The sequence below is a fragment of the Bison bison genome, unplaced genomic scaffold, assembly GCF_000754665.1.
Source record: "Bison bison bison isolate TAMUID 2011002044 unplaced genomic scaffold, Bison_UMD1.0 scf7180017864221, whole genome shotgun sequence".
NCBI classification, from domain to species: Eukaryota; Metazoa; Chordata; class Mammalia; order Artiodactyla; family Bovidae; genus Bison; species Bison bison.
The window spans coordinates 1,157,533-1,169,114 of record NW_011494793.1 but is presented as its reverse complement, the minus strand read 5'-3'; the positions used below and the strand labels follow the sequence as shown (position 1 = coordinate 1,169,114).

The following is an 11,582-nucleotide window of genomic DNA, read 5'->3' as shown; positions in this document are numbered from 1 at the left end:
CCCCCCCCCCCCCCCCCCCCCGCCGTTTCTCTCTTTTAGGAAGCCTCCTGCAGTGGGCCCCAGTACTGCTAGGGGTGCTAGGAGCAAAGGAAGAACACAAGGTGAGTAACATGGGAGAATCTATCTTTTGAAATGGAATCCACTGAAATTAAGTGATTTTTGGACTTCTGTAGAACTTCTAATGCAGGGGGCACTGATCAGGGAACTCGGATCCTACATGTTGCTGGCTTGGCCAGAAAAAAAAAGTGATTACCCCGTTTCCCCCGCCGCCCGCAGTAAGTACTTCTGGGGAAAAAAGAAAAAGGAAAAAAACAGGTCAGAGCAGGAAAGCTGGGGCTTTCCTTCTTTCTAGTCACACCTTTGGGGACCCTGAGTTTGGTCACCCAGCCCTGCAGCCCTGAGGGGTGTTGTTCAGGGCAGTGGGCCTTTCTGGCCATGGGGGTCTCGGGCTGTGCCCAGGACACACCCACTTGTAAGAGTGGGTGAGGAGAGTCTGAGCTGAATTTGTTATAAAACATCAAAGTTTGTTTCTGAATAAGTGTGTCAGTCTCTCGGGGGTACCCACCTGTCTGATGTCCACCTTTGTGTCTGGGGTCACCGTCAACAGCCCTCCTTGACTCTTGGGTCTTGACTCTACCAGTTTGGGTGGTAGACCCAAGGTTCTCACACATTGCAGCTCAAGGCTCTGTTACGCTGAAGTATTTTTATGCCCTGCATCAGTGTGGATCTCAGAGAATTTGGAGCAGAATTCTAGTTCCCCAGTGACTGGAGGTTTATGTCACCTGGTCCGTAAAATCTGTCCTATTTACACATGGTCTAGTTCTTGGGCACAAATTATATCCTTCCTTGTAACATTGCTTCTTTGGAAAACGCACCGCTGTTGAGAACAAGCAGGTGCATTCTAGTTTTCCAGCAACTTGAAACTGCTTTTCAATTGTGCAGGGAACCCAGAATCTCCTTCCTAGATGAGTCAACTCCTTTGCTGATGGTATTAGACCCAGCGCGTTCTGGTCTCCTCCACCTGGAACTGGGGGTGTGCTTCGCCCCAGTCCCTTGCCGGACACCTGGTGGCAGATCCCAGGTGTGGCTTGATTCTCTACCCTGGACCCTGCCTGCTCTGACCTGGACCCTCGGTGCCTCCTGCCTGACTGAGTGAGCCCACTCTCCCTGCAGGCACGGCTCTTCCCTGCCTGGGGCACGCCTGGGTGACTACCAGCTCTACCTCCAGCCTGCTAGCTTGAGGAACAGGGGACACGGGACCCGCAAGGGGCCTGGAGGCGCTCAGCCTTCAGCAGCTCTTGGACCCACAAGACAGCCTGTTGTAGCTGCCGCAGGGCGGTGAGCCTGGGGACAGTGCGTCAGAGAGGAGGGTGCAGCCAGTGTGCTGCCCACTGCTGCTGCCTCAGGATGAGCACTGAGGATGGCCCGCCAGGCTCGGAGCTGGGGCATCTCAGGGAGCTGGCCGGAAGGAATTTCCTCGTGATCGTGAGGGCCAGACTGGGGAGTGGGGGGATTCCAGGGAAGCAGAGAGGAGAGGAGGAGCCGGTATAGTAAAGGGGAGCAGAAAAGTGGGAGGGGGCGGGGGTTGGAGTGGAGAGAGAATGAACAGTGAGACCCCTGGGGAGAGGAAGTGGGGTGATATAGGGCGGGGCTGGGGGAGTAGGTTTGCCTAACTGGGTGAGGGCTGGGCCCAGCACCCAGAGTTGGGGGTTCGTTTTACCCCCAAGCACGGAAGTCCCGTCACATGGGGGAGCCCAGGTTATGGCCCTGAGGTTGAGAGGCAGCTAGATGCCCAGATGGGAGGACCTCCTGGGACTGCTTCTGTCTTGCCAGTGACTAGGGAAGATGTCACCAGCTGACTGGAGGGATGGCCCTGGGGTAGGAGGTGGAGGTCAGAGCAGAGGACTGGGGTTGAGCACTGGGTGTGAAGTGAGAGCCCCTGGGGGATGGAGGGGACATGTGGGCTTCCTCCATCCGCTTTCGGCGTTCCGGGGTCAGGTGTGGAAGGGGACCTGGGGCTGGACTTTCACCAAGGAATATGGCTGTGTTCCAGAGGGGTATTGGTACTGAGTCTCGGGGCGCAGTCCTGAACTAAGAGTGCGTTTGGGGGATGTAAAAGGCAGTACCATGATTGGGTCATAGGCGGGCCTGGGTGGGAGAAGGGCACTTGGGGTCACAGCACACAGAGCAAGTTGGGGCGGGAGGAGAAGGTAAACAGGTGGCCGTCTTTGCCTTTTTTCTTTTTCTGGCCAAGCGGCAGGGTTTGTGGGATCTCAGTTCCCCCAGCAGGGATTGAACCCGGAGTCCTAACTACTGCACAGCCAAGGAATTCTCAGGTGGCCACCTTGGAAGCTCTTTCTTCCTTTCCCTGCCCTGCTCTGCCCTGAGCCCACTTTCTGTTCTGACTGTTGGCACATACTCATGCCCTTTGTTTTTTTTTTAAATAATTGTGTCTACCTGTTTATTTTTGGCTGTGCTGGATCTTCCTTGCTGCCTGGGCTCTTCTCTGGTCTCAGTGAGCAGGGGCTACGCTCTAATTGTGGTGCTCAGGCTTGTCACTGCAGTGGCTTCTCTTGTGGAGCACAGGCTCTACGGTGCGGGCTTCAGTAGTTGCGGTTCCCGGGCTGTAGAGCACAGGCTCGGTGCACCAGCTTAGTTGCTCCAAGCCTTGTGGGATCAGAGATTGAACCCGGGTTTCCTGCATTAGCAGGTGGATTCCAGGGAAGCCCCCTTGCTCTTCCTTGATCGTAGTTTCTTGGGTCTCTGTGGCTCCGCCTCTAGTCCAAGCGCTTGTGTACAGTGTGTGTGTGTGTTCCATCAATCAGTCGTGTCCAACTCTTTGTGACCCTTTGGACTAGCCTGCTGGGCTCCGCTGTCCATGGATTTCCTAGGCAAGAATACCGGAGTGGGTAGCCATTCCCTTCTCCAGGGGATCTTCCTGACCAAGGGATCAAATCCACGTCTCCTGCGCCTCCTGCATTGGCAGGCACATTCTTTACGGCTGAATCACCTGGGAAGCCCTTATATACAGGAGGTATCTCCTACGTCTTCTTGCATACAAAAGATGTCTCATACATGCTCAAAGCTGAGCAGGACGGGCTGACAGTGCCCAGCTTTCGGGGTGGGGTGTGGGCATCCTGGGCACCTGGTGGATCCTTAACACTGCATGCCGTAGTTTTATTATAAACCAACTGTGTGTCCCTTGCAGGTGGAAGAATAGTGGAGTCGCGGTACTTGCAGTATGAAAAGAAAGCCCCCAGAAAGGTAACACATAACGTCCATTTGAAACCGTTCTGAACTTGGAGTTCTGAGACAAGTTGCAGCAGCCAGACACCGCCTGGTCCTGAAGGAAGCGTTTCAGGGCTGTGGCCCAGTTTGCCTCTGGGACGGTCAGGCCCTTCGCGCCAGTGCACGGATCTCTCTTGTGGGTGGCTGATCGCTTTGAGTATCCCTTGTGCAAGGCCACGAGCTCTAGTGAATCATAAAATTATTCCTGTCTCTCAACACAGTAATTCCTTTCTGGATTCTGTCCTGAAGCCGTTCCTTCTAATGCCTGGCACACAGTTCTCTGGCCTTGGCTGGTGTCATAAAAAATACCTGGAGGGTGTGAGAGAAAGACCATGGGGAAAAATGACGTGCCTGAATCGCCCAGCGTTACAGGAAGGGCTTAGTGACTTACCTTCTAGCCGCACCACGGGAATGATGAAACCACTGAAAATGACAGCAGAAAACATTTAATACTTTGAGAACCTGCTTTGTGTGGTGTTCAGTGAGAACAGTCATTAGATTACCCAGTGACCTTTTTGTTTCAGCGTGTACGGACCGCCAGTGTGTGTAAAGTTTTTGTTATCCCATTTTCCAAATCTTTGTTTATGATTTGGGAAAAATTGTAAGATTTGGTAAAGTTTAGTTAAATATTTATTTCTACTGCCTTTCTTTTATTCTGGTAGGGTGAATGGCAGGTTCTTTTTTTTTTTTTAGGTTCTTTCTTAATTAACGTGATTTAAGACCGGGCTTGAAGGAAAAGGATACTTTTGTGCCAACTGATACGCTTCTTGGAGTGATTTTTTTCTTTTTTATGGACTTAATTTTTTTAGAGCAGTTTGAGTTTCAAAGCAAAACTGAGTGGAGAGTACAGAGATTTCCCATCCATACCCCCACCCCACCCCCTCACGTGCCTATCTGTCTGTCATCAGCATCTCACACTGGAGTATGGCGTGTTTACAGCCTAGGAACCTAAAATGATGCATCTGGACCCAGAGTCCGTGGTTTACATTATTGAAGTAATTTTCAACAAAGGCTAACAGTCCACACTTCATAATTTTAAAATTCCTGGACAGCTTGGTTACAGCACCCCCATGTGTCTACATGCTTATATAGTATTTTAGATTTTTAAGAGCTTCTCCATTTTCTTTTTTTTTAATCTTTTAAATTAAGGTGTAGTTTCCATAAAGGAAGCATCACTCTTTTCAGCATATAATTCTGTGAGTTTTGACCAGTGCGTGCAGTCACAAAGGCACCACCGTCAAGATGGAGAAGTCTGTCACCCCCGAGACCCCTTGTGCTCTGATGGAACCGGCCCTTCCCCATCCGAGGCAACCACGATTTGTTTTCTGTCCCTGTAGCTTGGCTTTTCCAGAAGATCTTTTAAAAGGTACCACCCAGGTTGCAGCCTCTTGCGGACTGGCTGCTTTCCCGTAAAGGTCCGCCTGCCTGCCTCTGTACAGTTAGCGTGGGCTCCTGTGCTGGCTGATGGACATTCCACTGCATGGATGGACCGCAGTGTGCTCAGCCATTCCCTGGCCAAAGACACTGGGTTTCTTTCCCGTTTTTGACACTTATGAATAAAGCCACCTTAAACATTGCTGTTCAGGATTCTGCATGGATGTGATTGCAGTTCTCCCAAGAGTGGAATTATAAGGGAATTGTATGTTTGACTTTGTAAAACTGCCCGACTTATCCAGAGAGGCTGCAGCCACAGAGGAGAGCCATTACTGTAAGATGACACCATCCTAGTGGGTGCGAATGGCTATCTCACTGTGGTTTTAAATTGCGTCTCCATAACAACTGATGATACTGAGCATCTTTTCATGTACTTATTGACCATTCCTATATCTTTGGTGATGTGTCCATTCAGATCTTTTGCCCATTTAAAAAAATTAGATTGTTTTTTTTTTCTCATCCTTGAGTTGTGAGAGCTCTTTCTGTGTCCTCGATATCAACCCTTTGTGGTGATTTGCAAATATTTTTTTTCCAGTGTATGACTTGGCTTTCCGTTCTCTTAAGTGTCTTGTAAACAGCAGAAGTTCTCACTTTTGATGAAGTTTATCAATTTCTGCTTTTATGGAATGTGCTTTTCGTGTCTTATCTAAGAAACCTTTGCCTCAGCCAAGATCACAAACATTTTCTCCCGTTTCTGCAGTGAGTTTTATAGTTTTAGGTTTTACGTTTAGGTCTGGGATCCATTTTGAATTAATTTTTGTATCTGCAGTGATGATGAAATTCAAGTTCATTTTTAAGTGTACAGACGTCCTCATATTCCAGCGCCATTTGTTGAAATGACTCTCCTTTCCTTATTGTATTGTCTTATCACGTCTGTTGCAAAGCAGTAGACTATACATGTGTATATCATTTTTAGACTGTTCTTTTCTACTTTTCTATGTGTCTGTCCTTTGGCCATTTATACACTGCCCAGATTATACAGTTTTGTAGGAAGTCTTAGCGTTGGGTCCTGTGAATTTTCCCACTCTGTTCTTTTCCAAAACTGGTACTTCTAGTTCCTTTGCCTTTCTGTACAAATTTCAGACTTATAATGCCATTTCCTACCAAAATTTCTGGAATTTTAATTATATTGAATCTGTGCATCAGTTTGGGGAGAATAACATCCTAAAAACACCCGAGTCTTTCAGTCCATGAACATGATATTCCTCTCCATTTATTTGTTTTTGTTAGATTTATTTCATCAGTATTTTGTAATTCTCAGCATACAGATCTTCTCCATGTTTGGTTAGGTTTATACCTAAGTATTTGGTGGTTTTAACGCTGTTATACAAGATACAGTCTTTTCTTTCTTTCTTTAATTTGTTTCTTTTGTGATGAGATTTTATTAATTTTTTAAGTTAAGAAATAATTCACGTATAACATTGTATTAGTTTTAGGTGTCCAGCACACTGGGGGGCTTCCCAGGTGGCTTAGGGTACAAGAATCCACTGGCAATGCAGGAAGCCCAGACTTGATCCCTGGATTCAGGAAGATCCCCTGGAGGAGGAGATGGCAACCCGTTCAGTATTCATGCCTGGATAATCCTATGGACAGAGGAGCCTGGTGGGCTACAGTCCATGGGGTCACAAAGTTGTTCATTGCTAGAAGTATCTTTTTATATTGGCCCTGTGTCCTGCAAATTCGCTAAACTTACTTTCTAGTTTTAGCAGTGCTTCTAAACCTCTTTTGGGATTTTCTATGTGAAGTATCCTGTCTGCAAGAAGGGAGTTTTCTTTTTTTTTTTTGCAACTTGCTTGGCTTTTATTTCTTATTCTCAGACCTCTGTTGGGAGGCTGAATAGGAGTGGTGTCTGTACATCAAAATGTTTTCACTCTTTACAAGATTTTCTTTTTGCTTTTATATTACTATGACGGCTTGCCAGCTGCAACTGTTGCTTGCTTTTGTATAATTTTTGAAGAGTAAGACCTTTACAGAAGCTTTGTTTATTTTGACTACCAAATTAATATGTTCTCTGTGTAAAACTGGGCAATACTAAAAAGTATGTAGAAAATCAATCATCTGTAATCTGCCATGTCAGATATTACCACCAGCAAATTTTTGATAGTTTCCTATGTTCAACGGATATGAAGGTATCTTTTTTGAAAAAAGTAACATTTATCGTCTATGTGCGGGCGTGCATGCTAAGTTGTTTCACTCGTGTCCGACTCTTTGTGGCCCCATGGATTGTAGCCTGCCTGGCTCCTCTGCCCATGGGATCCTCCAGGCAAGAATGTTGGCGTGGGTTGCCATGCCCTCCTCCAGGGGATCTCCCCAACCCAGGGAATGAACCACATCTCTTATGTCTCCTGCATTGGCAGGCGGGTTCCTTACCACTAGCGCTGCCTGGGAAGCCTTCATCCTGTATATATGCAGTTAAGTGTCAGAACTCCTTGAGTCTATCCCCTTGCCTCCAAGTAAGAGCAAATGCAGGCTTTGCAGATGGCAGAAAGGAAGGTGTCTTGTCCCCTGAAGGTCGTATATTCCCCTAACAGGCTCCTGCAGCAGATGCATTAAAGGCCGGTGGGACGATGCCTGCAGGTGGAACAAAATCCAGCCAGCTCCAAAAGAGCAAAGGTGGGTAAAGATGCAGGGAGAGTTTGAAAGAGCTCCAAGGCTCAGAGGGTGATGAGCATGGTGGAGAATTTTGTTTCTAAATATGCTGGGTTAAAACTCCCTTTCCTTCATGGGGAGCATGAAGGAAAGGAACTAGGCGGAGAGTTTCAGTATGAAGACTGATCTGGGATGTGTGAGGAGCTGAAAGGGATGGCAGAGGAATGAGGGGGCCCGTCCCTTCCTGCCTTTGTGGCCCCAGAGAAGAGCCACATTGCCATCATGGTGCTCCCTTGTGGCACCAGTTCCTTGCTCATGTGGCCATTTCCCACCAGAGCTCTGAGAGCAGGACTTTCAGAGAGGGTATGAGGCCGCATCCTCCTGCCTCTCACTATCTTTGGTTGGATCGTCTTCTAAAAGCTTTCACCAGCGCGATACGAAAACTTTCACATTTTCTGCTTGTAGACGTGTCATGTGTTGGGTATTTAAAAAATGGGTAATGGGGACTTCCTTAGCAGTCCAGTGGTTAAGACTGAGCTTCCAGTGCGGGGCGGGGGTCGGGGGGTGGGGCACGAGTTCGATCACTGGTCGGGGAACTAAGATCCCACATGCCGTGTGACCAGAGGAAAGGGGAGTGTAGCCCAGGAGGGCAGAAGCTCGCCCGTGACCTGCCATTCAGAGGACCATCACTGGAGTGTTTGCTGCCCAGTCCTGGTCAGTGTGCTCATTCTGGAAGCTGGGGAAGGCTGCTCCCCAAAGTAGCGCATCATCCAGCTCTGTGCCTGCCTCACCGGCGGGAGTGGGCAGCTCTCTTCTCTTGTAGAAGAGCAATTCACAAAAAGCAAAACTTTCTTGGCCCACGAACCCTCATTCAAAATGGCAATAACTTTGAGTCCCATAGGAGAAAACTAAATATGTCCTTTTATGACTTAAATTTCCTGCTTTATTGTTTAGATCAAGAGTCAGCAAAACTTTTCTGAGCCAGTGGTAAATATTTTAGACTTTGCAGGCCAGACAGCCTCTGTCACTAAACAGTTAACTCTGCCTTTCGCAGCGTGAAAACAGCCACAAACCGTGTGTACACAAATGGGCTTGTCTGTGTCCTAATAGAACTTTATTAACAAACACGGGAAGTGGGCCGGATTTGGCCTGCAGGCTACAACTTGCTGATCCTGTTCTAGCTGTTTGTCAGAAGTTATTCTGTTCCTTGACCCAGGCGTGACTGAGAAGCGGGCACACGGAGCTGGAGCCAGCCTTTTAGTCTTCTGTCATGCAGCTGGGTTGAGGGCCATGTGTGAAGCTGGGAAAGCTGGCATGGTCAGAGGGGTCAAAAACTGGGCCTGCCACATTTACAACTCAGGGTTCTCAGCTGGGGTTATTGAGGCCGGTGGTGTGGGATGCTGGTGGGTGGAGGCCAGGGATTGACACCCTCAGAGCACAGGATGGCCCCACAAAAAAGAATGATCTGCGCCCCCATGTCAGTAGTCCCAAGACAGAATTGTAATTTAAACATAGCCATGACAGTTTAGAGGGACTGCTTGAGTTCCATTGTATGCCTTGATCGGAAATTAGTTTTCTTAATGGAAATGCTCTACATGCAGATGACAGAACATTCAACCAGTGGAAACAGAAATCTCCTGCCTCTAGTTCCCGTTCCTCACCCAGGAGGCAGCCAGCTGCTCCTGATAGATTTTTGTCTAATGAGCATTTTTTAAAAATTTGAACACAAAAGGTACCACCATTTGTACTTTTTGTCACTTTACTCGTTTCCTCAACTGCACAGTTCTTCATTGAAGAGTTTTGTTTACTTGCTAACATGACTGTATTTTACATACTATTTGCTCATTCTGCAGCCTCCTGGAAACCTTGTTTAATTGAAACCTGCCATTCACCAAGTGCCCATTTTAGACAGTACAAGGTGTAATTTCACATTTTTAAATAGAGGCTAAAAAATGAAGCTACAAGAGAAAGAGAGAAAAAGAGCAGAGGGCAGAACATGTATATTGCATGCTATTAGACTCTTGGCCTTCTCTGGTGACTCAGACGGAGAAGAATCTGCCTGCAGTGCAGGAGACCAAGGTTCGATCCCTGGGTTGGAAAGATCCCCTAGGAGAAGGGAATGGCTATTCCACTCCAGTGTTGTTGTCTGGAGAATTCTCTGAGCAAAGCACCTTGTTTGTTTATTTATACGTTTATTTTATTTTTCTTTATTTTTGACTGTACCACACAGCTTTCAGGATCTTGGTTCTGCAACCAGGGGTCAAGCCCAGGGCCCTAGCAGTGAGAGCGTGGATTCCTCACCACTGGACTGCCAGGGCATTCCCTATTTTTATATTTTTACGAGGGATAATTGATTTACAGTGCTGTATGAGTTTCAGTTGTACAGCCCAGTGATTTAGTTATACGTATACATCTATGTCTTGTCTTTTTCCTATTCTTTTCCCTTATAGGTCTTTACAAACTACTGAGTGTAGTTCTCTGCTGTAGAGTAGGTCCTAGGTCTGTTTCTGTTTTGTACATTCATATGTACACAGCATCCTTTATTTAAACTAAGCAGAAAGGCTTATTTGTGTCTTTTGGTCCTAAAGAATGCCTCTCTTTTCTAGTTCTACTTTAAAATATATTCAAGTTGGTGGGTGGGAATTTCCAAAGGTTTTTCAGCCTTCTCTACTGCTTCTTTGCAAGAAACTGAGTTTTTGGAAGCAGGTGGTATTGCAGAGAAAAGTTTCCTGCTTCCAGGCTTCCACATCTTGCTAACTGTGCTGACTCCTGGGAATTCTCCTTGGGTCCCATAGATGGCAGTGGGCTTGACAAAGGCAACCTGCAGTCTACCTTGCTGGAGGGGCATGACACTGCCTTGTCTGACCTGGATCTCTCAGCCATTCACGGTAAGTCGTCCACTGTCCCCGTCCATTCCCCCGCTGCGGGTTGCAGTGCATCCCTGAGGGCTTCCAAAACCTGCTCTTCTCACCCTAGAAACACTTTTTTTTTAAAGTGTAGTTGATTTACAATGTTGTGTAAGTTTCAGATACATAATACAGTGATTCATATATATATATATAAAGATTATGTAGATTCTTTTTCAGATTATTTTTCCATATATGTTATTATAAAATACTGAGTATAGTTTCCTTACTGTACAGTAGGTCCTTATTGGGATCTATTTTATATGTTAATTCCAACCTCCTAATTTATCCCCCCAACCTTTCCTCTTTGGTAACCATAAGTTTGTTTTCTATATGTCAGTGGGTCTGTTTCCATTTTGTGTATAAGTTCATTTTTTTTTTTAGATTCCACATTAAGTGATATCATATGATATTTGTCTTTCTGTCTTGACTTCATTTAGTATGATAATCTCTGGGTCCATCCATGTTGCTGCAAATACAATTATTTCATTCTTTTTATGGCCTAATAGTATTCCATTGTAGATATATACTAGTGCTAGTCGCTTGGTCATGTCTGACTCTTTGCGACCCTGTGGACTGTAGCCCGCCAAGCTCTTCCATCCACGAGATTTTCCAGGCAAGAAATCTGGAGTGGGTTGCCATGTCCTTCTCCAGGGGATCTTTCCAACCCAGGAATTGCACCCAGGTCTCCTGCGTTGCAGGCAGACTCTTTACCATCTGAGCTGCTAGGAAAGCCCCAGATATATGCTACCTCTTCTTTATCCATTCATCTGTCAATGGACATTCAGTTGCTTCCATGTTTTGGCTCTTGTAAATAGTGCTGCAGTGAACTTTAGGTGGCCTGTGTCTTTTCACTTTATGGATAACACTTTTCTTCATCTTAGATAAAAGTGTGGTCCGAAAGACTCCACAACTAAAAAAAAAGTCAAAGAAAGCCGAGTTGTCATCCTCTTCTGCTGTGAGTGAAAAGAGCCCAGTAAGTGTCTGAAATGAGAGGGAAGCCGCCGCTGCAGGTTGGCTAAATCTGTTTCAGCTCCTGCCTTGTGCCAGGTGCCCCTCGATGCCTTGCTCCAGGAGCGAACAAGCCAGCTGTGCCTTTCAGGACAAAAGCCCACGACATTATTAGAGGATTTACAGAGTTCCGTCTTCCCAAGTACACACCTATGGGAGGAAATACAAACTCAGGGTCGTGTGAAAAATGAGCCTGGGGTCTGATTTTCTGGTGCCACACTAGGGTGGTCCACAGGCCAGGTCCCGACCACGGCAGGGAGGGTGGCTGGGCTGTGGTCTCGCCTGCGGGGGAGCCCCGAGTCCTGGTTCTGGTGGGTCGCCGGGTTGGTGGGTGCCCTCCAGCTGGCAGAAGAC

At 47.0% G+C, this 11,582-nt stretch overlaps 1 protein-coding gene across 1 annotated transcript in view; it reads left to right on the top strand.

Annotated features, from left to right (window-relative positions):
• The window catches only part of HAUS8 (HAUS augmin-like complex, subunit 8), a 25,968-nt gene that overhangs the window by 5,176 nt on the left and 9,210 nt on the right, over positions 1–11,582 (top strand). Inside the window, exons 2-6 of the mRNA XM_010845609.1 lie at positions 40–101; positions 3,209–3,264; positions 7,254–7,335; positions 10,107–10,199; positions 11,102–11,193. Of these exons, the coding sequence (XP_010843911.1) occupies positions 40–101; positions 3,209–3,264; positions 7,254–7,335; positions 10,107–10,199; positions 11,102–11,193 (385 nt within the window). The remainder of the gene's footprint in view (positions 1–39; positions 102–3,208; positions 3,265–7,253; positions 7,336–10,106; positions 10,200–11,101; positions 11,194–11,582) is intronic.